The 27,337-nt window shown below is 44.4% G+C and overlaps 1 protein-coding gene and 1 long non-coding RNA gene across 2 annotated transcripts in view; one reads left to right on the top strand and one right to left on the bottom strand.

The window, feature by feature from the left end:
* LOC106504801 (uncharacterized) overlaps positions 1-23,856 on the bottom strand; it is a 48,351-nt gene extending 24,495 nt beyond the window's left edge. Inside the window, exons 1-2 of the long non-coding RNA XR_014814643.1 lie at positions 23,412-23,856; positions 22,790-22,905 (exon numbers count right to left, since the gene is read on the bottom strand). This is a non-coding gene — a long non-coding RNA (uncharacterized LOC106504801). The remainder of the gene's footprint in view (positions 1-22,789; positions 22,906-23,411) is intronic.
* On the top strand, positions 23,538-25,791 carry LIPT2 (lipoyl(octanoyl) transferase 2). The gene is made up of 2 exons (XM_003129640.6): positions 23,538-24,006; positions 24,795-25,791. The coding sequence occupies exons 1-2, from the start codon at positions 23,559-23,561 to the stop codon at positions 25,022-25,024; spliced, it is 678 nt and encodes a 225-aa protein (XP_003129688.3). The 5' UTR covers positions 23,538-23,558; the 3' UTR covers positions 25,025-25,791.
* Positions 25,792-27,337: the final 1,546 nt, after the last annotated feature.

Genomic DNA, 27,337 nt, shown 5'->3' with positions numbered 1-27,337 from the left:
TGGATCCCGCGTTGCTGTGGCTGTGGTATAAGCCGGCTATTGCAGCTCGGACTGAACCCTTAGCCTGAGAACTTCCATATGCCACGAGTGTGGCCCTAAAAAGAAAACAAACAAACAAACAATACAATACAAGTGCCAAACAGGATCATTTCGTAATGATAAAAGACTTAGTTCATCTAGAGGGCATAATAATTCTAAACATTAATGCAGCTAATAACAGAATTTTTAAATATAAAGAAAAACCTGATAGACCTAGAAATAAACAAATCCACAATTATAATTGGATTTCAATCTCTCTCTCTCTAAATAACTGAAAAAAGAATAGACAGAAGATCAGTAAGGATATAGAGGAGTTAAACAATAATATTAAACAATTGACTTAATTGATATCTATGGTACATTCCACCCCAAAGAGCAAAATATATCTTCAGTTCAAGTGCACATGGACCATTTGCCAAGGATAGATCATATTTGAGATGATAAAGCAAATCTCAATAAATTTAAAACTTTTGAGAACATGCAAAGAGTGTTCTTGAACCACAGTGCAATTAAATTGAAAATCAATAATAGAAAGAGAGCTCTAAAAACTCCCCAAGTATTTGAAAACCAAACACACTTTTAAGTAACTTATGGGTCAAAAGAGACATCAAAAGGTAAATTAGAAATTATTCTGAGGCATTCCCGTCGTGGCGCAGTGGTTAACGAATCTGACTAGGAACTATGAGGTTGCGGGTTCAACCCCTGGCCTTGCTCAGTGGGTTGAGGATCCAGCATTGCCATGAGCTGTGGTGTAGGTCGCAGATGCTGCTTGGCTCCTGAGTTGCTGTGGCTCTGGCATAGGATGGCAGCTGTAGCTCCGATTAGACCCCTAGCCTGGGAACCTCCAAGAAAATGGCAAAAAGACAAAAAAAAAAAAAGAAATTATTCTGAAATGAATGAAAATGAAGACACAAAATATTAAGATTTGTGGGATATCATTGAACACTACTCAGCACTGAATCTAGATATTGAGGTCTCAAAAGAATTATATCAGTTTCCACCTAAAAGCAAGAAAAAGCAGAGCAAATTAAACCTGGGGAAACTAAAAAAAGTGAAGAGCAGAAATCAACCAAGTCAAAAACAGAAACATAGACAAAGTCAATGAAATCAAAATAAAGTTCTTTGAAAAGATCAGTAAAATTGAGAAGCCTCTAGCCACACTGATGAGGAACAAGAGAAAGATGATGAAATTATCAGCCACGGGAGTGAGCTCTCTGAGACACCCGTACAGATTCACCAGATACTAAAATGATAATGAAGAGCTTTGTGTCCACATATTCAGCAACTTGGATGAAAAGGACAATTTCCTGGCAGGCACACACACACACACTCCAAGGTTCACTCAAGAAGAAACGGACATGGAAAACTCATCTGTAGTGATGGACAGCAGGTTCGTGGTTGCCTGGGAATGGCAAAGGGTGGAAGGAAGGGCTTGCCAAGGGGCACGAGGAGCGCTTTGGGGGAGACGGGAACGGTCCATGTCGGGGTGATGGTCTCAAACGTGTCACGTGTTAAAAGTGATCGAATTATAAACTTCAGGTATGTGTCGTCTGCTGCATGTCAGTTATGCCTCAATAGCGTATTAACTAACAAAAAGTAAAAGGAATCCTTTTCTATGCCACATGCTGCAGAAATTCAGACCCTTCCTCCATAGCTCCAAGCGTCTGGGACGGTGTCTTACTTTCTCTGCAGTCAGTCAGAGTGGCACCAAACTGTTGCAGCAGCTCTGCTATGTCCTACTTCTGACTGTAGGACCAAGCCCTTGGTCCTTGCTGCACTCTGTGCTCACTCCCTGTGTCTCACTCTGGACACTAACCCCCCCTACCCCACTGTCTTTTTTTCTTCCAAGACTATTACCGAAGAGTTACTGGTGATGGAGAGTAATTACATCACAGACCAAAAGAAATGGAATATCAAATAGTACTTCCCTCAAAACTCATTAGCCATGTCCTAGCACAGTTTTCCCTACTGGCTACATCTCATGGTAGGCGCTCTCTCCCTCTTTAAATTTCATGCATTTGGGAGTTCCCGTCGTGGTGCAGCGGAAATGAATCCGACTAGGAACCATGAGGTGGGGGTTTGGTCCCTGATCTCACTCAGTGGATTAAGGACCCAGTGTGGCCCCGAGCTGTGGTGTGGGTCACAGACACAGCTTGGATCTGGCGTTGCTGTGGCTGTGGTGTAGTTCAGCATCTGTAGCTCAGATTGCACCCCTAGCCTGGGAACCTCCATATGCCGTGGATGCGGCCCTACAAAAGCTAAATAAATACATAAATAAAGTTCATACATTTCTCCTCTCTCTATTCTTAAGCTTCTACTTCCCAGTCTCTCAAGCGTCCATGAACAATACCTAAACTCTCACTACTCTCTTACACAGTGTAATTCATACCTTCCTTTGTCTGCCCGTCCCTTCCAGACCAGACCCTCTTCAAGGGGTGAGAGAGAAATGCTCATCTTCCATGTGCCAAAAGGCTGCTCATGGAATTTTTCTAGACAAATAAATCTTTTCTCTACTGATGAATACGGCATTCCCTGGAAGGCAAACATGACTATGCTAGGTTTTTTTTTGTTTTTTTGGTTGGTGGGTTGGGTTTTTTTTTTTTTTTTTTTTTTTGCTTTTTAGGGCCACACCCACAGCGTATGGAAGTTCTCAGGCTAGGCGTTGAATCAGAGCTACAACTGCCAGCCTACACCACAGCTCATTGCAACGCCGGATCCTTAACCCACTGAGCGAAGCCAGGGATTGAACTTGCGTCCTCATGGATAAGTAGTCAGATCTGTTTCTGCTGCACCACAAGGGGAGCTCCTAAGTTTTGTTTTCAACACCCATTTTTTCCTCTTATTGCTACAATTCAAGAAGATACATTACAATAAATATGATTGCAGGAACTGATCCAAGAAACTTAACCTGGGCACAGGTCTCATGTTGATTCTCTGGCTACAACTTTAGAAAACATAGAATGCTGAAGCTAGGTAGGACTTCACCAAGCACTCATAACACACACACACACACACACACACACACACACACACACACACACCCCATCCCGTTATACAGAGCATGGGGCCCAGAGAGTTCAAATGGCTTGTCCAAATTAGACAGTGCAGTCACAGGGCAGGGTTGGAGCCCAAGTCTCCTGGCTCCACTCAGTTCCATTCAGTGTTGTTTCCATTCAACAAACACCAAGTGAACCCCTGGGAATCCAGCCAAGGGAAAGGAGTGGTGGGAGTTTTCTGGGAAGGGGCTCTGGGTGTAGGTGACTTCATGAGATCAGGGCTCAGGGCCAGAGAACATTTGATTGTTCCCAGACCCCAGATAATCTGTCCCCATCCCCCAACCCCAGGGGGTGTATCCTGGGTAAATGGACCCTGTATAGTACAAAACCAGATTAAATTCCTGCGATCCATGAGGCCAAGCTAAAGGTATAAGGACACAGGAGGGCAGCTTAATTCTGGTAAGAATTTTATTTATTTTATTTTATTCTGTTCTATTCCTTTGTTGTTGTTGTTGTCTTTTCTAGGGCCGAAGCTGTGGCATGTGGAGGTTCCCAGGCTAAGGGTCAGATTGAAGCTGTAGCCACCGGCCTATACCACAGCCACAACAACGAGGGATCTGAGCTGTGTCTGCGATCTACACCACAGCTCACGGCAACGCTGGATCCTTAACCCACTGAGTGAGGCCAGGGATCGAACCCACAACCTCATGGTTCCTAGTCAGATTCGTTAACCACTGCGCCACGATGGGGAACGCCTATTCTGTTCTGTTCCACTCTACTCTATTCTATTCTAGTCTAGTCTATGTTTTGACTGAGCCATAGGCATGTGGAAGTTCTCAGGCCAGGGATCAAACCCATTCCACAGCAGTGACAATGCAGGATCCTTAACCCGCTGCGCCGCAAGGGAACTCCAGGTAGGAATTTTAAAAAGGCAGGCAGGATTTCCATAGGTGGAGCTGGCAGGGTAATGATCATAAGCAAAGGCCATTTGCATGTTTGCGAGTTAGGTTTGAGCCATTTGAGCAAATTCCCTTCACCTCTGTAAGCCTGTTTCTTGAGCTATAAGATTGAGAAAAACTGGAGTTCCCGTCGTGGCGCAGTGGTTAACGAATCCAACTAGGAACCATGAGGTTGAGGGTTCGGTCCCTGCCCTTGCTCAGTGGGTTAACGATCCGGCGTTGCCGTGAGCTGTGGTGTAGGTTGCAGACGCGGCTCGGATCCTGCGTTGCTGTGGCTCTGGCGTAGGCTGGTGGCTACAGCTCCGATTCGACCCCTAGCCTGGGAACCTCCATATGCCGCGGGAGCGGCCCAAGAAATAGCAACAACAACAACAAAAAAGACAAAAAAAAAAAAAAAAAAAAAGATTGAGAAAAACTACCTCCATGGGCCAGGGAATGAACCCATGCCATGGCATTAATGCTAACTATTAGAACAACTGTTATTGCTTTCCAGGCACCTGCCCAACTAACCTTCAAAACCGCTCTGAAAGGTAAAGTTTTATCAGCCTGACTGTTTTGCAGACTAGGAAACTTAAGCTTGGAGAGGTTAAGGAACGTTCCCCAAATTGCTCAGTAAACAATGGCTAAGGTATCAACCTCTGTGGCACTGCGGCAGCCGAAGATACATGTTGGGGGCAGCAGAAAATGCAAAGGAAATGTCAGATGGGCCTAATCATGGAAGATGCAGTTGCCTCCTAGAGCCCTGTGCACCTTTTCTTGGGACTGACATGATAATAGATTATGGTTCATCTTTTGGAGGTCATTTGATCTTAGGTGGCGGCAGGAAAGACTCCCATTGGACTCAAGAAATTATTAATGACGAGAACCATTCACTAAACAGCTAACAGAACGTAATGGATAGGCCCCTGTTTAAAATTCTCACAGACTCACCCTAACGTTGACTTACATTCTTCTTCTTTTTTTTTTTTTTTTCTTTTTAGGGCCGCACCTGCAGCATATGGAGGTTCCCAGGCTAGGGGTCAAATTGGAGCTACCGCTGCCGGCCACAGCCACAGCCACAGCAACGCAGGATCTGAGCCCCGTCTGCAACCTACACCACAGCTCACGGCAACGGCAACGCCAGATCCTTAACCCATTGCGTGAGGCCAGGGATCGAACCCACAACCTCATGGTTCCTAGTTGGATTCGTTTCCACTGCGCCACGACGGGAACTCCAAACTATTCTAATCTTAATACCATTCACACATTCGTAAGCACAACACTCAGTATCTATCCCTCGCACTTATAGCTCTTCTACAATTCTAAACTGAGACAAATTGAAAATAAAACTTATACATAACTTAAACTTATAAACCATAAAACCTATACATCTCGACTAAACACTTCAATTTAATGTGACAGAAGATGTTGCTTTGCTGAAATTAAATTGCTATTTGAAACCCAATTAAGGCACAGTACTTCTGAATCTGGCACCCACAGCACTGTGTACCGCAGTAGCTACCACCATGCCTCTCTGGTCCAACTTCTCAAAAATCTTCATTCTGACCATGCACCAAGGCCCCAGTTGCCTTTCCCTTGGCCTAGGAGTGTGGTTTACGCGAAGTCCGCCTCCTATTTCCCAGCCACGTTACAAGGAACACAGCACTACTGGGCGCTAGAGGGATTGCAAACAAAGTAAGAGCCTAAGTGACATGGCAGGTGGCAGTCTTTCAGCGCATTCAGACAGAACATGTTTGTGGAGTTCCCGTCGTGGCACAGCGGAAACAAATCCAACTAGGAACCATGAGGTTGCGGGTTCAATCTCTGGCCTCGCCGAGTGGGTTCAGGATCCGGTGTTGCTGTGGCTGTGGTGTAGATCACAGACATGGCTCGGATCCGGCGTTGCTGTGGCTCTGGCATAGGCCGATGGCTTCAGCTCCGAATTCAACCCCTAGCCTGGGACCCTCCATATGCCATGGGTACGGCCCTAAAAGGACAAAAGAAAAAAAATTTTGTTTTAACTTGTTTGGATTATCACCAAAATGAAACGGAACATTTAGAAGGTCTCAGAGACACATCTCAGGCTTCTAAAAATACCTCTCTTGGCCCCCAAGGGGTCTAATAGACTCAGGTTTGAGAAACTCTGATCTAATCATCTCCCAGACTCTGAGATGTCTTTACCTGGAGAGCTTTAGGGCAGAACGCTGATCTCCTGGGACTGGAATGCCTGGGTCACACACTTGCACTTATATTGTTCTGCTGTTTCCCCCCTTTATCTGCCTGGAGACTTTCTGCTTGTCCCTTGAGTGGGTTCTTCCTCTGGAAGCCATTCTTGGCCTCTGTAAGAAAGTGGGTGGTGAGTCTGCCCACTCTGCACCCCTACCACACCCTCTACACGCAGTCCCAGGGCTCAAGCCCCAGGTGATGTAGTCATTTGTTCACCCTTTGGCCTTGGCCCCATGTCATCCCTTCTGTCACGAAGAGTGCAAGCTCAGTGCAGGTGGGGACTGAGTCTGACCTATTTCTGTGCAGGTGGGGACTGGGTCTGATCTATTTCAGGTCCTTGCTACGGCATTTGTTCAGATGGGACTAGTGAACTGATGCATGAATGGATGGATGGATGGATGGATGGATGGATGGATGGACGGATGGTTGGATGGATGAGCTAGGTGACCTCTCTTCTAGCGCTGGAATATTCAGCTCCCACCATTCAGCTCAGCCTTTTCTTTCCTCTCCCCAATTCCCATTGTTCTCTTTCAGGGCTTGAAAACAGTGTATCCTACACTCATAAACTATTCAAGATAGACGTGCCCTGTGAAGTGCCAAGAGGGGAAATGACTTGCCCCAGGGTCCCCAGCTAGGATGTGAAAGCACCAGACCAGAGGCTATGTGCTCTGATTCCTATTTTAGTGTTTCTCCTAGGACATTATTTATTTATCATTTACTCACTTATTTATCTTTGGTTTAGGCTGCCCTGGGGGGAAACCACGCTCCCTTGTGACCTCACCTCCCTGTGGCAGTGTTTTGGGAACTAACTGGATTCTCACGGTTCTGCCAATGGTGGCAGGGTGCCCAGGTCGGGCAAGGTATTTTTCATAATGAAAAAGAAACAAAGAAAGCGTCAGACTTCATTGGTAATTTCCCCACGGCAGCCAGAATCTAGAAATCGCTTTGTTTCCCTTCTCAGCTTATTATGCCGCCCTTGTCCTTGGTAAAGTGGAGCAAGAAGAGGGATTTGGAGACTTAAAAAAAAAAAAAAAAAAAATCCGTAGTTATTTATTTACGTATGTATTTACTTCCAGAAGCTTTTATTTTTGCCACGTAGGCTGCTGTGGACATCCTGCAATTCCCACCCGCCTTTCCTCCTTAATTTAGACATCTGCCTTGTCTCGCTGGCCGAAAACGCGGGAGCCATCCCTGACCTCCGGATATCCCCTTCCTCCTCGGGCCTGGCCTTCCCAGTGGGCCGGCCTGGCTTTGACCCCTCAACCGCCAGGCCCTCGTTCAACATTTAATCACTTCCTCCCTTGACACCCGTCCTGCGCGCCCGCATCCTGCCTCTTGGCCGTGGCCCTGGAACCCAGGTGAGGAGAAACCCAGGAGGAAGGAAGACAGACACTCAGACACACAGATCATCCACTGGGTACCCGGGACCATGCTTTTTGTGTAGGTCTGACTCCTTTTACTTGGGGCATTTTTAACTTATTTACTTATTTGCTAATTTTAATTCTGGTAAAATATACATACCTTAAAATGACCCCTGTAGCCACGATTTTAAGTATGCGGTTCAGTGGCATCGTTACATTTACGCTACAGCAGAACCGTCACCACCCTCCACTTCCCCAATCATTCCATCATCTCAAGCTGAACCGCCCTGCCCATAACAATAACGACCGTTCCCCTTCCTCCCGGCCCCAGGTAACCACGGATCCCTTCGATATGCGTTATTTCTCATCCACCTTATGAGGCAGGTATTGTTATCCCCATTGTTAACACCTGAGAAACCCGAGGCTCAGCAAGGTTAAGGAACTTCCCCAAGGTCACTCAGCTTATGAGAGTCCAGGCTGAGAATCAATTCCATCTGACTAGGCTCTTCCATCCTTTTAATTTTAATTTTATTTTTATTTTTATTGTTTTTATTTTTGTCTTTTTGCCTTTGCTAGGGCCGCTCCCGCGGCCTGTGGAGGTTCCCAGGCCAGGAGTCTCATCGGAGCTGTAGCTGCCAGCCTACACCAGAGCCACAGCAACGCGGGATCCGAGCCACAGCTGCGCCCTACACCACAGCTCACAGCCAGGGATCGAACCTGCAACCTCATGGTTCCTAGTTGGATTCATTAACCACTGAGCCACGGCAGGAACTCCTTCGATCCTTTTTGTTTGTGGGCTCTTTCTCAGACTGTGAGAGAGCGGGGAATGATGCGGAAGGAGTGGCCTTTGCTGTTAAAGAGACTATTCGGTTGAAAGAGCAAGTTTGGTTTGTCTAAACGTGTGGCGCAACCTGCACAGAGGCTGTGCAGTGAGAGTGGGGCTCTACATACACTTGGGACTCGCATTACTATCCATTCCTTCACTGGTTACCAGAAAAAGGCTCCTTAACCGGGTGTCTTCTGGGCCCAGAGAGCCACCAGTCACCATCCTGAGCTGGAGGAGCGGACAGGCTAGTACAGAAGGCAGGGATGGAAGCAGAGGTTACAAGGCAGGCTTCTCTCCTCTACGTGGAGGGCCGTGGAAGACAGACCCGGAGGCAGGAGGCCTTGGGAGGAGGAGGCATGCGAGCTGCGTCCTGAAGGAGGAGGAGGAGGGCGCCCAGTGGAGGAGACGAGGTAGGGCCTTGGAGGCAGGGCTCCAGGAGTAGCATGTGCTAGAACAGAGTGATCAGGAAGCAGAAGGATGGAGCGGTCCTGGCAGGGAGGTGGCAAGAGATGGAGCTGGAAAGCTAGGTGGCAAATGGATGATACACTCCAGGGAGTTTAGCCTCTACTCTGTTGACAATGCGGAGGCAACAGTCTCCAGCTCTAGCCCAGACATCTCTTTCAGCTTCTATCTATTTACATGATATTGTGTGGACATGTCCACTTGGATATCTTATAGTCATCTCTAATTTTAAATTTCCCCAAATGAACTCTGGCTTACATGCTGCCTTGCCCAATCTCACCCGCAGTGATAATAAAAATATTTAGGGCACAGGCACCAACAGATCTCCAGAGTCTGGAACCAGCATCCTGAAGGCCCACTGCTGTGCCAGGTATTAACTTTTTAGATGCTGGGGAGTGGGAGGATCTGAGGGTCCCAGGGGAAAGTCCAGCCAGCTGGGAGAGCAAGGGGGCTCAGAGCAGCAGTGGTTTTCTAAATGGGCATGGCCGAACCGGCTGCATGGCAGCCCTGCTCCCACCGAACCAAATGCTCCCCCCGTGTTTTCCCCATCTCAGCAATGGCACCATCATCTACCCAGGTACCCTTGTTGGAAACCAAAGCATTATCCCTGGGGCCCAGGCTAAAAATACAGTAGGGCTCACATACTATAAGACTAAATGTTCAAAAGTTATATATCACATTAAATCAATTACCTATTAAGAAATAAAAGTCAGCTTTATCAAGGTGTTTGTTTTTTGTTTTGTTTTTGCGTTTTAGGGCCGCACTCATGGCATATGGAGGTTCCCAGGCTAGGGGTCAAATCAGAGCTGTAGCTGCTGGCCTACACCACAGCAATGCAGGATCCGAGCTGTGTCTGCGACCTACACAACAGCTCACGGCAATGACAGATCCTTAACCCACTGAGTGAAGCCAGGGATCGAACCCACAACCTCATGGTTCCTAGTCAGATTTGTTTCCACTACACCACAACGGGAACTCATATCAAGGTATTTAAATTTTTTTTAATTTAGGTTTTTATTTTTTCTATTATAGCTGACAAGGTATTTTTTACATATAATAAAATGCACACACTTCAAGGGAATGGTTTGAGGAGCTTTGACAAATACATTGTGTAACCACCACCCCATTCACTCATGGATATAGAATATATCCATTACCTAGAAAGTGTTCTTATACCTATTTTCAGTCAATTTCCCCTTGGCTCCTCTCTAGGCAACCACCCGTCTAATTTTTAACATCATAAGTTAGTTTTTCTTATTTCAGGTTTGCATATAAATGGAATTATCAGTGTATTCTTTTGTGCCAGGATTCTTTTGCTCAAAAGCTATGAAATTTTTATGATTGAAAGTTGGCAAGATATCAAAGATGCCTGAACTTAATGGTGTTCTATTGATGGACAGTAATAAACGAGTAAAAAAAAATAAATACATGATTCAAAAATGATTATGTCATAGAATTTTTTCTTGCTTTCACTTGAGCAGAATCACTAATTATGCACTGTTATCATCAATATTTTCAAGTAATTTTTTTGATTGACAATAAGGTCCAAAATTAAATAAACTTTGTTGAGTCACAATGGTGAAAAGCTGAAAGCCTTCTCACTAAAATCTGGAACAAGACAAGGATGCCCACTCTCACCTCTTCTATTCAACATAGTATTGGAAGTCCTAGCCACAACAGTTAGACCAGAAAAAGAAACAAAAGATACCCAAATTGGAAAGGAAGAGGTGAAACTCATTATATGCAAATGACATGATACTATACAAAGAAAACCCTAAAGACTTCAGACAAAAACTACTAGAGTTGATAAATGAATTCAGCATGGTAGCAGGATAGATTAACATAGAGAAATTTGGTTGTATTTCTTTATGCTAACAATGAAATATCAGACAGGGAATGTTAAAAAAAAAAAAGCAAAAACGTTTTAAAATCTTACTCCCTAAAATATAATACTTAGGAATAAACCAGACCAAGGAGATGAAAGACGTACACACTGAGGGCTATAAAATATTAATAAAATAAATTGAAGATGATTTAAATAAATAGATATCTAATGCTCTTGGATTGAAAGTATGGCCATTTTAATAATAATAAATTGTTACTTTAATATTAACTACCCAAAGCAATCTGCAGATTTAATGCAACCCCTATCAAATCACCCACGACATTGTCCACAGATCTAGAAAAAATAATCCTAAAACGTATGTGGAACCATAAGAGACCCAGAATTACCAAAGAATTCCTAAAGGAAAGAACAAAGCAAGAGGCATAACCTTCCCAGACTTTAGGCAATACTACAAAGCTACAGTAATCAAAACAGTGTAGTATTGGCACAAAAACAGACATCTGGATCAATGGAACAGAATAGAGAGCCCAGAAATAAACCCACACACCTACAGTTTTAGTTAATCTTTGACAAAGGAGGCAAAAATACACAATGGGAAAAAGATAATCTCTTCAGTAAGTGGTGTTGGGAAAGCTGGGTAGCTGCACGTAAATCAATGAAGTTAGAACACACTCTCACACCATATCCAAAAACAAACTCAAAATGGCTTAAAGATTTAAACGTAAGACATGAACCATAAAACTCCTAGAAGAGATCATAGGCAAAACATTCTCCCAATGAAACATACCAACGTTTTCTTAGGTCAGTCTTCCAAGGCATAGAAACAAAAATAAATATATAAACAAATGGGACCCAATCAAACTTACAAGTTTTTGCACAGCAAAGGAAACAATAAACAAAATGAAAAGATGACCTACAGAATGGGAGAAAAATATTTGCAAATGATGCAATTGACAGGAACTATTTGCTAAATATACAAACAGCTCATACAATGCAACAGCAAAAACACAAACAACCCAATTGAAAAGTGGGCAGACGACCTAAATAGACATTTTTCCAAAGAAGAAATACAAATGGTCAATAGGCAGATGGAAAAATGCTCAACATTGATAATTATTAGAGAAAATGAAATCAAAGCCACAATGAAGTACTGCCTCTCACGGATCATAATACTGATTATAATGACCCTCATTAAAAAGTCTAAAAACAACAAATGCAGAAAAGATGTGAAGAAAAGGAAACTCTCCTACACTGTTGGTGGGAATGTAAGTTGGTACAGCCACTATGGAAAACAGTATGGAGGTTCCTCAGAAAAGCAAAAATAGAATTACCATATGATCCAGCAATCCCACTCCTGGGCATTTACCTGGACAAAACTATCCTTCCAAGAGATGTATGTACCCCTATGTTCACAGCAGCACTATTCACAATAGCTGAGACATGGAAACAAGCTGAATGTCTGTCAGCAGATGAATGTATGAGGAAGATATGGTGTGTATATACATATATGCAATGGAATACTACTCAGCCATAAAAAGAACAAAATAATGCCATTCACTCAACTAGAGATTATCATACAAAGTGAAATAAGTCAGAAAGAGAGACAGATACCATATGATATCACTTATATGTGGAATATAAAATATGATACAAATGAACCTATCTGTGAAACAGAAACAGACTCATATACGAGGAGAACAGACTTGTGGTTGCCAAGGGGAAGGAGGTTGGGGGAAGGATGGAGCGGGAGTTTGGGGTTGGGAGATATGAGCTGTTACACATGGAGGGGATTGACAACAAGGCCCTGCGGCACAGCACAGAGAACTATATTCAACGTCCTATGATAAACCAAACTGGAAAAGAAGAGTTTTTCAAGTGTACACGTGTGTATACCTGAATCGCATCACTGTGCTGCAGAAATTAACACATTGTACATCGGCTATACTTCAAAAAAAATAAATTAAAAAAATTTTTGTTGAGTCATAAGTTTTCGATTTTTTTAAACTTATTCATTCCCATTTCGAAAAACTTTCCAGCAGCAGCTGGAATTCTTAACAAAATTCTCAAGGCAACATTTTAAGGTTACAAAATACATATCATGGAGTTCAAGTCGTGGCACGTTGGAAACAAATCTGACTAGGAGCCATGAGGTTGTGGGTTCAATCCCTGGCCTCGTTCAGTGGGTTAAGGATCCGGTATTGCTGTGAGCTGAGGTGTAGGTCGAAGACACAGCTCAGACTCCGTGTTGCTGTGGCTCTGGTTGTGGTCAGCAGCTGTAGCTCTGATTCCACCCCTAGCCTGGGAACCTCCATATGCTGCGGGTGTGGCCCCCTCCCCCAAAAAAGCAAAAAAAAAAAAAAAACCAAATCATGAATTTCATAAATTATGGTCTAATATATGGGAACACATAATAAATTACATATTCAATACTAATTCTATTTACATATTAAAATAACTTTATAAAAATTATTGACAATAAATTATATGATAAAATATTCCAAAATAATTTTATCATATGTCATTACCAGTTATATTGATTTTCATCATCGCTTAAAGCAATATGTAAGCACATGAAGAATGAGGAGCAAGCTATAAGACCTACATATAAACAAATGTAAGACTACTATGAATTGCCTAATTGCAAAATATTTATTAGCTGCCTCATGCAACAGTTGCAAGTACCAAGCAATTCTTGAGTTTCTCCTAGGCTAGGAATTGCAATTCAGAGAGAAGCAGGAAAATGGACTCTTTGCTCCTCCGGGAAATGGCACCTCGTGATGCACTCACTCTGTGAGAGAAAAGATTCCATAGGACCAGCTCATTTGTGTCTTCTCTTATAGAAGAAGAACTCTTATAGAAGAACTCTAAGTACTCCAGAGCAGTGTCCAGGATGCAAGGAGCAGCACAAGACGAAACTTCAAGCACATGTAATGGAAATGGCCCGTAGCCATGACTGAGGGGGATGGGCGTCACATAGGTGAATATATTTGTTACCTTGAACTTGATACACTGGATGGGAAATGAGTTTTCTGGGGCCTGAATGGGGTTAGGCACAGGAGGGAATGTTTCCTGTACAGTGCCAGTGCTGAGCACCAGGTCCTGAGTGTCAAGGCAACCGTGTGTCTTTATTAAGCGCTGTGTGTGTGGTGGGGGAGGGGCGATGCCCAGGGCCCAGGTCCAGGGGCGGGGTTAACCTTGATCCCTCCTTTTTCCTCCCTGTCCCCCTCCCCCATCCAGTCCATCAGCTGGTCCAGTGGAGTCCATCCTTCAAATGTATCTTAAATCTCCATCTCCACTGCCCGCCCCAGCCCAGGTTGCCATCATCTCTTACTTGGACAAGCTCTTTTTTTTTTTTTTGTCTCTTTAGGGCCACACCTGCAGCATATGGAAGCTTCCAGGCTAGGGGTGGAATTGGAGCCACAGCTGCCAGCCTACACCACAGCCACAGCCACAGCAGGATAGCTGTGACCTACTGCAGCTCATGGCAACACCGGATCCTTAACCCACTGAGCAAGGCCAGGGATCCAACCTGCGTCCTCATGGATACTAGTTGGGTTCGTTTCCGCTGAGCCACAACGGCAACTCTCTGGACAATCTCTTCTTAACAGGCCTCTCTGCTTCTACTCTTGCCTTCCCCTGCCTGCTCTCCACACAGCAACTGGCATGACCTTAAAACACAGAGCTGCTATTTTGCTTCAAACCATTCAGCTGCATTCTCTTTGCTCTGAAGATAAAAACCAATCACCTTAGTGACCTTTAAGGTCCTCAGAGGGTTGGCCTCCATGCAGCTCTCTGACCTCAGGCCATTCTCCCAACTTATTCTCTTTTTTTTTTTTTCGTTGTCTTTTTAGGGCCACACCTGTGGCATATGGAGGTTCCCAGGCTAGGGGTCAAATCAGAGCTGTAGCTGCCGACTTACACCACAGCCACAGTAATGCCAGATCCAAGCCGCATCTGCAAACTACACCACAGCTCATGGCAGTGCCAGGTCCTTAACCCACTGAGCGAGGCCAGGGATGGAATCCGAATCCTTATGGATACTAGTCAGGTTTGTTAACCGCTGAGCCACGACGGGAACTCCACCCAACTTATTCTTGACCAGCACACTCTGTTCAGTGATTTGGGTGACTGCCCACAGGTTTGTTGTTCCCCAACCCACACTCACCCCAACCCCCCATAGCAGGCAGGGACTATCTGTTCCGCTCATTGCATTCTTAGCTCGCGCAATGAAAGCATTTAACAAGGATGGTTGGCCAAATAGATGAATGGATGTTTCTAAACTGGACCCCACTGCGGCGTAGAGGGAAAATAGTAACTATTCATTGCAAGGATGGAGGGATGGATGAATGACTGGGTAAATGGATGGGTGGATTGATTGAACCACACACTAACCCCATATGCTGGGGAGAGGCTGGGGATCAGTAACAGACAGGTGCTCAGGGGAACCGCACACCCTTTTAACAGCTGGTTTCCCAGCGTACTGCTTTTGTTTATCTATTCAACAGACATTTTTACTGAGTAGCTACTATGTGCTAAACGATGCGATTTCTCCTATGGGGTATTGTTAGAGGAAAAAGGCAGAGTCCGGGTTAAGGGCCAGGATTACTCTGTGTCAGGCACTAGGCTAGGTGGGATCCAGGGATCAAACTATGGATTATCTGCCACAAAGGAACTCACATTCTCAAATAAGTAATGATGGACACGGAACATGAACCCAGATCCCCAGCCTCCCAGACTAGCTCCTTCCAATTCATATCAGGACCTTTCTCAGGCTGAGTTGGTCTTTCGCAGGAACCAAGGCACTGGAGTTAGTTTCTCTGCCTCATAGGTATTTATATAAACACTGTAGGTATCCTGACACAGGGCTTTAAGTAATCCAACCTCTGTTTTTCCCTCAGAGCCTGGAGCTCTCTAAATGTTATGTTTATTTCTAAACAACATCACTACCATTGATGACTCACAATGACTTCTGTAACCTGCTCTGAAACCTGCTATTGTCTGTCTGTCTCTGCCATTGGGTCTCCTTCCGAATTTCCTGGCCCTGAGCCTCATTTTGCTTGTGATTCCCTGTCCCTGCTCCAGTTCTCACTTCCTCTTTCCCACTGCTTGGAATATTCCCTGACAACATAGAGATTAGTTGCTATTTACTGTTTAAGTGTCTACACCTCCCTCGCCCCACAAACTGCATATGGAATCTGGACATAAAGCCTTCAAGAGGCCACCTTCCTGTCTAGAAGGGAGGGAACAAGTTGACAGAGATGACACCCTGGGTTCCCTCCCTTGGTCAGTGGCCTCATCATCCTCCGAGAGCTTGGATCCACCGGGCACCATACACCTAGCACCTGGAGCTAACAAGCTTTTCAAGCGCATGGAGAAAAGTTTAAAATTATTTTTTACAGAATCCAAAATACAAAAAGAAAATTATAAAATCTAAATCAATCAAAAAATCTAAATCAATTATTTAGACAAACATCCACCAATTGAAAATATATAGACTTGGTCAGCTGTCCAATTTAATTGTGACAGTGACTGCCCCATACGCCTCCCTCCTTTATTATTAAATCACCTGAGTTTGAACCAGGCACGAGGTCACTCTGCAAAAGACTCTACTTCCCAACTCCTCTTGAAGCCAGACGTGGTCATGTGACTATTCTAGACCTAAGAAGTGAGTACAAGTGCTGCCTGCTACTTCCAGCTGTGCAGTGGGTGGGGGCTTTTCTTTATCTTTCCCCTGACTCACTGGCCAGAGCTATTGCACTGGACAACTCCGGGGGCACATCTGCGTTGCAGTCTATGAGAAGGGTACTCCCTGCCATTGTACAATGTGGCAGCCCTGCCCCTGGCTCTGATGCAGATCTGAAGGTGAGAATTGGAGTTGGGATTCATAAACATTTGGTTACATTTTGAAATAATTGGTAAGTTTTATTTTCTCACTTTGCAAACATTCCATGTAGGGACTGTGCTTGCCAAGAAATTAAATCTTGTCCCAATTTAAGTAGACATAGTCAAATTATTTCTAAGTAAAATTTTAAAAATCCTTTCAAATATCTTTAGCAAAGAAATATTTGATATGAGAGATAAAAATACTTTAATATGGGATAGGCCTACGAAATATATCTAGGACCAATGAAGTTCTTAGAAAGGCCTTGGCCATTCTCAGTCCCTCAAGCTAGAAACTTCAGGATCATTGTTGATATTTTCCCAGCAATTAATTCATTCATTAAATAGTGAACACTTACTTTCAGACTATGTATAGTGGAGAAGAGGATCAAGACTGTGGTCAGACATTTCCAGGTTTGAGTCTTAGTTCTGCTAGTTACTAGCTGTGTGACCTTGAGCCACCTTTGTAGGTCTACTTATCTACTAAATGGGAGCAATAATAATGCCTATCTCGTATATGATAAAGCATTTGACTGGCCTTTGTCCCTGATTACTGGGAGGGTGAATTTAAACCCTTGTAATTTCCCCAGTAATAGGAGTTTCTTTGTTATCATGAGCTTTTTGGATCATAAATCTGAGTTCCTGTGAAGGGATGGTGGGACTCAGGATGGGGGCTGGTCACCAGAAAGATCAACAACATGATTAGAGGACTGGGGCTCTGAGGCTGCCTCACCTCCAGAGAGAAGAGGAGGCCTGGAGACAGTTCAGTCATGTGGTCAATGAGTCAATCAATCATGCCTGTGTAATGAAATTCCAATAAAAACATCTCTGGACACCGAAGCTCAGTAGAGCTTCCTGGTTGATGAACACATCAGTGTTCCAGGAGGGTGATACAGCCCCTAATGCAATAGGGCAGAGGTCATAAAAGCTCTGCATTCAGAATTCGGAAGACCTCCCTGCCCTGCAATGTCTCTTCATTTAATTAACCCTGATTTGTATCCTTTATCATCAAACTGTAATCATAAGTATGGTGTTTTTTTGAGTTCTGTGGGTTGTTCTGGTAAATTATTGATCCCAAAGGGATCATGGGAACCCCAGTATTTGTAGCCAGTTGGTCAGAATTGCAAGAGGCTAGGGGACCCCCAAAGTGCAACTGGCATCTGAACTGAGATCAGTCTTATTGGGAACTATGCTCTTGAACCTGCGGAGTCTGGTGCCATGTCCATGGCATGTGGAAGTTCCTAGACCAGGGATTAAACTCATGCCACAGCAGTGACAATGCTACATGCTTAACCCTCTGGGCCACTGGGGAGTTAGCACCAGACTCCACAGCTTCAGGAGCATAGTCTAGCGTTAGAATTAAACTACATTTCAGTATGCCAGTTGGTGTCATAATACTGCCTGATCGGGTTGTACAAAATCAAGGAAAATATAGTCAAAGCATTTAGCAATAAGAATGATGACTACCCTGAGGGCTGGAAGGATTAAGTAAGTGAAAATGCATGAAGCACTTAGCATAGTCAGGGCACTTGAGAGTTTGACAGCCACATGCCATGTTACTCTTGGAAGACAGCTGGGCCATTTTGATCGCTGTGCAATATTCAGTTGTAAGAATATACCACAGTAGGTCTCTTCTCTTATTGATATACACCTAGGTTAGTTCCAATCTCGGAGTATTATAAATAAAGTTGCTGTGAACTTTGCTGTACAAATATTTTTGTGGTATAAATATTTTCATTTATCATGAGTAGATGCTTAGGATTAAACCTGGACCGTAAGTTAGATGTACATTTAATGTCACGAAAATGCCAGATCTTTACAAAAAGTATTCATTCCATTTTACGCTACCGCCAACAATATGTTAGAGTTCTGGTTGCTCCACAACTTGTCAGCACATGATGTTTTCAGTCTTTTTAATTTTAGCTATTCTGGTGACCGTACAATGGCATTTCATTGTGGCTTTAATTTATAGTTGCCTGATTATTAATGATGTCGTGCACAGGAAGAGAGGAAAAAGAAAACAGAAAAATAATAAACAGAGAGAACAAACAAAAACAATGTCAGGCTTAAGTCTTAATATATCAATAATTATCTTAAATCTAAATGATCTAAGTAAACCAATTAAAAGACAGAGATTGGTTTGGTGGAAAAAAGCATAATCCAACTATACACTGCCTATAACTAATTCACTTATTTTATTTTACTTTATTTTATTTATTTATTTATTTATTTATTTATTTATTTATTTATTTTGCTTTTTAGGGCCAACCCAAGGCATATAGAGATTCCCAGGTTAGGGGTCAAATTGGAGCTACAGCTCCCAGCCTGTACCACAGCCACAGCAAGCTCAGATCCGAGCCGCATCTGTGACCTACACCACACTCACTGCAACGCCGGATCCGTAACCCACTGAGTGAGGCCAGGGATCAAACCCGCAACCTCATGGTTCCCAGTCGGATTCGTTTCTGCTGCACCACAATGGGAACTCCAACAAATTCACTTTAAATATAACGATAAAAGCAGACTGAAAGTAAAAGGATGGAAAAAGATAAATCATAAAAAATTAGTCAAAGAAAAGCAAGAGTAACTATAATACTATCAGAAAGTAAGATTTAAAGCAAAAAAAAAAGTATCAAGGACAAAGAATAACATTATAAAAAGATAAAAGGGTCAATTCACCAAGAATACATAACAGTCATAAATGGATATGCACCAAACAACAGGGCTGAAAAATATATGAAGTGCTAATTCACAGAACTTAAGAGAGAAATCGGTAAGTCCACACGTACAGCTGGAGTCTTCAATACCCTTCTAAGACTAAGTGGTAGGGGAGTTCCCTGGTGGCCTAGCGGTTAAGGCTTTGGCATTGTCACTGCTGTGGCTCACTGTCACTGCTGTTGGTCAGGTTTGATCCCTGGCCCAGGAACTTCTGCATGCTGTGGGTGTGGCCAAAAAAACTGGTAGGACGAATAGGCTGAAAATCATCAAGAATATAGAAAGAGGAGTTCCCGTCGTGGCACAGTGGTTAACGAATCCGACTAGGAACCATGAGGTTGCGGGTTCGGTCCCTGCCCTTGCTCAGTGGGTCAAGGTTCCGGCGTTGCTGTGAGCTGTGGTGTAGGTCGCAGACGCGGCTCGGATCCTGCGTTTCTGTGGCTCTGGCGTAGGCCGGTGGCTACAGCTCCGATTCGACCCCTAGCCCGGGAACCTCCATATGCCGCAGGAGCGGCCCAAGAAATGGCAAAAAGACAAAAAGACAAAAAAAAAAAAAAAAAAAAAAAAAAAAAAAGAATATAGAAAGAACTCACCAGCACCATCAACCAACAGATTCTAATTAATATTTATAGACCGCTGTACCCAACAACAGCGAATACACATTCTTTTAAAGTGTCGACAGAACATATACCAAGACAGAGCACATACTGAGTCATTTAAAAAGATTAAAGAATTGGAATCATATAGAGTATATTCTCTGTCCACAGTGGAATCAAACTAGAAATTAGTAACAGAAAGGCAACAGGAATATGACATACTTCAACATAATCCATGGATCAAAGAGGAAGTCTTAAGGGAAAACTCTTAAAATGCCTAGATCTGAATGAAAATGAATATAGAACATATCAAATTTTGTGCAATACAGCTAAAATCACACTGAGAAGGGAAATTTATCACTAAATTTACCACAAAAATCCATACGCTAGAGAAGAGGACAAATCTCAAATCAATTTTCTAAGAGAAAACACAGGAAAAGCAGAAACAAATATTACTCAAAGTCAACCAAAAGAAAGGACATCATAAAGACAAAAGCTAAAATAAATTAAATTGAAAACCTAAAAACAATAGAAGCAGTGAAACAAAGAAGTGAATCTTTGGAAAACATAATAAAATTGAAAAACCTCTAGCAAGACTGACAAAGGGGAGAGAGAAGATACAAATTATCACCATCAAGAATGACAAAAAGGACATCACTATAGACCATGTAAATACCAAAAGCATAAGGATAATAAGTGAATATCACAAACAACTCTCCACACACAAATTTGACAAATTGGATAAAACGGTCTAGTTCCTTGAAAAACACAAACTACAACAACTCATCCAACATGACATAATTTGAACAGCTCTGTAACTATGAAAATAATTAAATTTGTAGTTTTAAAACTCCCCCAATGAAATCTCCAGGCGCAGATGGTTTCACAGAGAGTTTTACCCTATGTTTAAAGAAAAATGAAGACAATCTACACAATATCTTCCAGATACCAGACAAGGACAAACACTTCCCAATTCATTTTATGAAACTAGTATTAGCCTAAAAAACCAAAGACAAAAAGAGAAAACTATAGACCAATATCTCTCATAAACTTAGATACAAAAATTCCCAACAAAACACTAGCAAAACTGAGTTCCCACTGTGGCACCATGGGATCGGATCGGTGCTGTTTCTGCAGCATGCTGGGATGCAGGTTTGATCCCTGACCCGGCACTGTGGGTTAAAGGATCCAGCATTGCCACAGCTGCAGTGTAGGTGGCAACTGTGGCTCAGATCTGATCCCTGGCCCAGGAACTCAATAAGCCTTGGAAAACTCGCCAACCAAATACAACAGTGTATGAAAAGAATTCCACAGCACAATCAAATGGGATTTATTCCAGCGATGCAAGGTTAGTTAACATTCAAAAATCAATCCAAAAATACAATCAATGCAATATACCACATTGACAAGTTAAAGAAGAAAAATCACATGATAGATCATCAGAAAAAAACACTCTTGGCAAGATTCAACATGCTTCACGATCAAAACTCTCAGGAAAAGAGGACTAGAGGAAAACTTCCACAACGTGAGACACGTGGCCGGTGGGAGTGTAAAATGGTACAGCTCCTCTGAAGGGCTGTTGGGCAGCGTCTGGAAAATAAACATGCAGCTACCATATGACCCTGCAATTACATTTTTGGGCCCTTATTCTAGAGAAATGAAAACTGACAGTCACATAAAAAATCTGTACGTGCACATCTGTAGCAGCTTTATTCAGAAGATCCGAAAACTGGAAATAACCGAGTCGTTCTTCACTGGGTGAATGCTTAAACTGCGGTCCCTCCATATCATGGAATAATACACATCAATAAAAGGAAATGGATTATGGACACACACAACGACCCAGATGAGTCTCTAGAAAATTCTGCTGAGTGGGGAAGAAAGCCAACTCCCAAAGTTTACATGCTGTGTGATTCCATTTACATAACACAGATCAGTGTTTGCCAAGAGTTAAGTAGTGGTGTTGCTATAAAAAAGCAACAGGAGAGCTCCTTGTGGTGACGGAAATGTTTGGTACCTTGACTGTATCAGTGTCAATATCCCAATTGTGTGTGACACTGGCAATACTCTACATTTGAGGGGATCTGGGTAAAGGGTACAAAGGATTCCTCTTAGTTTTTTTCCTTACAATTGCATGCAAGTTGACCATTTTCTCAAAATAAAAAATATAATTAAAATATTCCCTGTGTGGTTTTCTCTCTTGTCTAAATCCTGATACAATACCCTTCATCAGATTGGGGAATTTCTCTCCTCTTCCTCGTCCGATGAGAGTTTTAGTCAGAGTAGGTGTTGATTTCTGCCAACTGCTTTTTCTGCATCGATTTAAAAAATCATATGCTTTTTCTTCTTTTGGGTGAATTACAGTTTGATTTTAGAATGTTAAGCCGATTTTGCATTCCTGGGATAAATACTACTTCATCATGATGTATTAATGCATTTATACATTGCTGGAAAAATTTGCTTGTATTTGTTTAGGATTTTAATGCCTATTCTTATGAAATGCCCTTTCAGATATCTAGGGGACTGCTCAATGTTTTTAGTTTCTAAAATTAAAAAGACCTGAGCAAAAGTAGGAAAACATTAAAATTTGGTAAGGCCGGATGGTAGGTGAGCAGTAATTTGTTACATTATACTTTTCTGCATTCTTCTTCTCATTCTTCTTTCTTTTCATGTGAAAAATCCTCGGCTGCAGCTTAGAAGACCAGTTCAGAGGACAGGCTGAGGACATAAAAACTGAGTTCTGCATGCTGTGGGTGATTCGTGGATGGGACAGCCTTGTGTAACCTCTTCACCTAGCTAGCGTTGGGCCTAACACATGGTTGGTACTCACTGAGTTTACTGAATGAATTTGGATTTGTTTAAATTATACTCCAATGCAACACTGGTGCTGTGATCCAGACTCACCCCCAGGATCTAGACAGTCACTCCCTCAGCTTCTGAAAGGACGTTGCTCATGACTCAGTTCCTCTCTGGGAATCACTCTCCACCAAAGGAAGCAGCCTTGCCCAAAGTTACAGCACCTGTCCAGATATAGCCTCTAATTATCACTAGTCAACGCAAGGATCTAAGTTTCTGGCTTCCTTCTTTAATCTGGAACTACTCTGAAGGTCATCCCAGGCTCAGAGCATTCTTTGGGATTGGCTGAGGCTTCTGCTAAAATAGTTTCACAATTCAACCTCTCCTGCCTAATTCTGCTTCCATTGCTGCCTTAGAGGTTTGACCTTGACACTACGTTCTCCCCAAAGAACCTCCTTCATGTTAACCTCCCTCTTCCTCGGGGGAACTCCACCCAGGACTTGAATTACCCTATTTTACTTCTTTCATAGCAGCTATCACTATATGAAGAAAGCTTATTATTCACTTAATGCTTAATACTTGCTTATTCTCTGTTGCAAGAATGTAAGCTTCCCATGACAGATTTTTTTTCATACGATATGCACTACTGTGTCATGTGCCTAGGGCAGGACCTGTAGGACACAAGCAGGGCCTAAATACTTGTTGGAATGAAGGAATGAAAGAGATATACCTCGTCCTAAGTCTTGTACAGTCTCTCAACCTCCTAACAAGCATTCACCCGCAGAGACTCGGGACAATCCCCCGAATCCCCGCCCTTCAAGGAACGCCCCCAGGTCCAGGCAGGAGGCGGGGCCTCGCGGACGCCGCGGCCGGAGCGATGCAACTACCGGCGGTGCGGCTGGTGAGGTTAGGCCAGGTGCCCTACGCCGAACTGCTGGCGCTGCAGGAGCGCTGGCTGCGGCGGCTGCAGGCCGAGTCAGGGACCAAGGCGGGCGTGCTCTTGCTCTGCGAGCCTGCGGGGCCCGTATACACCGCCGGGCTGCGCGGCGGTCTGACGTCCGAGGAGGCGGCGCGGCTGCGGGCCTTGGGCGCCGAAGTGCGCGCCACTGGTCGTGGCGGCCTAGCCACCTTCCATGGCCCGGGCCAGTTGCTCTGCCACCCGGTACTCGACCTCCGACCCCTTGGCCTGCGACTGCGGACCCACGTGGCAGCGCTGGAGGCGTGGGCGGTGCGCCTGTGCGAGCTCCAGGGCCTACCCGGCGCCCGCGCTCGGCCCCCGCCCTACACCGGCGTCTGGCTGGGAGAGCGGAAGATCTGCGCGATTGGTGAGCGCCTCGAGGCGGGGGCGGGGCTGGCGGGGCGGGGGCGGGGCCGGACCAATGGTGCTGAGAGCAGAGCTCCGGGTGGGAGGAGGTGTACCTGGCGCGGGCTTTGAATCAGGACTACTCGCTACGTTTAAAAGTTTTTAAACCTCTCTACTGATAGTTCAGAACCAGAAGGCCCCTCCGGTCACTTCGTTCAATGCTTATTTTTACTAATGGAGAGACACGAGAAATGAAGTGCCAGGTTACGTCACAAGGAGAAGACAATGAGGGTGACAAAAATTTTGACACTCGTGTGTGTGTTTTTAAGGACTACCCTCGGCTTATGGTAGTTCCTGGGCTACAGGTCGAATTGGAGCTACAGCTGCCGGCCTATGCCATAGCCACAGCCACAGCCACGTGGGATCCGAGCAGCGTCTGCGACCTACACAGCTCCCAGCAATGCCAGATCCTTAACCCACTGAGCGAGGCCAGGGATGAGACCCGCGTCCTCAGGGATACGAGCGTCGTCGGGTGCTGAGCCACAACAGGAATTCCCAAACTTTTTTTTTTAAGCAACAGAATCTCTTTGTTAAAGGACATATTCTGTAATCTCCATAATAAGTGCTGCTACTGTGGAGCCACACACCTCCCCTCCCATTTTGCCCCCTCCCCTAATCTGTACCCTTTGTGTGCTCTAGAAACAGTAGGAAAGTCATTGGTCTAGCCCAGTTTCCTCATCACACTGAGAGGGATCCTGAAGCCTGGTGAGGGAGAATATCCATTCTAAAACCCGTTGGTTTGCCTTGCAGGAGTCCGCTGCGGAAGGCACATCACCTCCCACGGCCTGGCCCTGAACTGTTCCACGGACCTCACGTGGTTTGAGCACATAGTGCCCTGTGGGCTGGTTGGGACAGGCGTCACTTCCCTGAGTCAGGAACTGCAGAGGCACGTCACTGTGGATGAAGTCATACCATCTTTCCTTGAGGCCTTTAAGGAGACTTACAAGTGCACGTTGATCTCAGAGGACAGCCCCAACTGAAGGGCGTTTGTGTTAGTACAGCTTGGAGGTCCTGCCTTGTTTCCAAGGCACCACACCTGACCCGGAGGCCCTGAAACCCAGATTCTAGACTCACCATGAGCCTGTGGGCAAATCAGAAGCTCTGAGCCGTTTTTTCCATATGTATCCGGGTTTATTTATATCTTCCCCCCATCTCAGGTATAGATCTGAAGACCTGGTGAAATGCAACACGTGCTGTATAAATAGAAGGTGTTAGCACTACTATTGACACCATTTTCTTGGCTTAGAAAAGCTCAGATGCCATAGGGTGTCATTTCTCAAATATCTATTACTTTTTCAATACTGTATTTAATTGGGGAAAGTCTGGGCTCCAGTTCCTCTGACTTTTGTGAGACTCGTATCTCTGGATCATCCAGATGAAGGTGATGTGATGTACTTTTTCATTCTCAGGAGACCTGAGTGCTTTCTGCAACAAAAAGAAAAGTCCTCTAAAAAAATAAAATGGGAGTTCCCGTCGTGGCGCAGTGGTTAACGAATCTGACTAGGAACCATGAGGTTGCAGGTTCGGTCCCTGCCCTTGCTCAGTGGGTTAATGATCCGGCGTTGCCGTGAGCTGGTGTAGGTTGCAGACTCGGCTCGGATCCTGCGTTGCTGTGGCTCTGGCGTAGGCCGGTGGCTACAGCTCCGATTGGACCCCTAGCCTGGGAATCTCCATATGCCGAGGGAGCCCCAAGAAATAGCAAAAAGGACAAAAATAAAATAAAATAAAATAAAATAATAAAATAAAATGGTATCCTGTCTTCCTGGGTTGGATTCCTCAGTCCTGATATTTATTTTTAGTTAGGTAACCTGAACTAAGCCAAAGGCTGGGGGAAGAGAATAATTTCTTACACTGTACAAATGCCAAAGATAGAAATCAGTTTTTCTTATATGAGATCTTGAAGTTTGTAAGGTTGTATATCAATTATCTCTTGCTGTGCAACAAACCACCCCCAAATTTAAAGTCTGAAAAGAAAAAATATTCATTATCTCAAATACTATGGGTCAGGAATAGCTGGATGGTTTGGGGTCAGGGTCTCTTGTGAGGTGCAGTCAAGATGTCAGCTGGGACCACTTTCATCTGAAGGCTCGACTGGGGCTGGAAGATCAGTTTCCAAGATGGACCACTCATATGCTTGCTTGGTACTGGTTGTTAACAGGAGGCCTCAGCTTCTCTCCATGTGAGACACTCTTGAGGGCTGCTCGGATGTTCTCATGACCTGGCAACTGGCTTCCCTCAGAGCAAATGATGCCAGAAAGTGACAGGGTGGAAGCCACAGTCTTTTATGGCCTAGCACTGGAAGTCACCCAGTCATTTCTGCAACCTCCTAATATGTGAGCCCTAATCAGTACACAAGGGCCATCTTGGAGACTGGATACCACAGGCAGTTGGGGTAGAAAGAGCCTTGAATGAGAAGTCAGGCGACCCTAGTTCCCATCCTGGCTCTGTGACACCGTAACCAATAACATTCCAGACGGCAGTTGCTTCCTGAGGGACGGCCGTGAGCAGAGCTCCCCACTGCTGTTGGACCTATGGTGGAGTTAAGCCACCACAGTGTGGGAGTTGTCCATTACCATAGCATAACTAGCTTACTCTGAGGTATAGGTTTATATGAATTAGGACTCTTGTATTTGCCAAGTGTAGAAACACAACTCAAACTAACCTAAGCAAAAAAAATTTTAAGACGACAATGGGACAGATATTGGAAAAGGTACTGAGGCTCCCATAAAATCCAAAGGTTTGGAGCATGTAACCCTTTAGCAGCCCCGATGGTCTTTGCTCTCGTGTTCTCTGCCATGCTTCTTGGTGTGTCTGCTTCCTTTTCTCTTACTCCAGTTCAGCTTTGTCCATGTCCCAGGCCCTGCGGTACAAGATGGCTACTGCTGCTCGCGTCCAAGAGTGTGAGAGTAGAGCCAAGGAGGATCCCCAGGTTTCTGGCTTGAGCAAGTGATGCTAGAAGTATTGCCGGGACCGAGAGCGCTGGATGGCGACTACGTTTGGAGAGGGTGATGACGAGTTCAGTTTTAGGTAAATCGAGTCTGAGACACATGTGGAAGATGGAAGGAGAGAGGCCCACGTTGGGGATGTGGATCTGGAGCACGGCTGTGACGCGTGACGGCGCAGGTCTGGGAGCCCAGAGAGGAGGGCAGGGCGGAGGACTGGGAAATGTGAGGCACAGGCCAAGGAGGCCGAGGAGACCGAGAAAGGGTCTCAGCAGCGACGTGGTTGCAGGACCCAACCATTCACTCTTTCGGCAGCGAAGCAAGATGGGTGGGCTTCTTTTATGGGTGAAG

The sequence above is a fragment of the Sus scrofa genome, chromosome 9, assembly GCF_054392235.1.
Source record: "Sus scrofa isolate SSC_HxYL_T2T_F1_AM1 chromosome 9, Sscrofa_HxYL_maternal_Yorkshire_Landrace_v2.0, whole genome shotgun sequence".
Taxonomy (NCBI): Eukaryota; Metazoa; Chordata; class Mammalia; order Artiodactyla; family Suidae; genus Sus; species Sus scrofa.
This window is presented reverse-complemented; position numbering and strand designations above follow the sequence as displayed.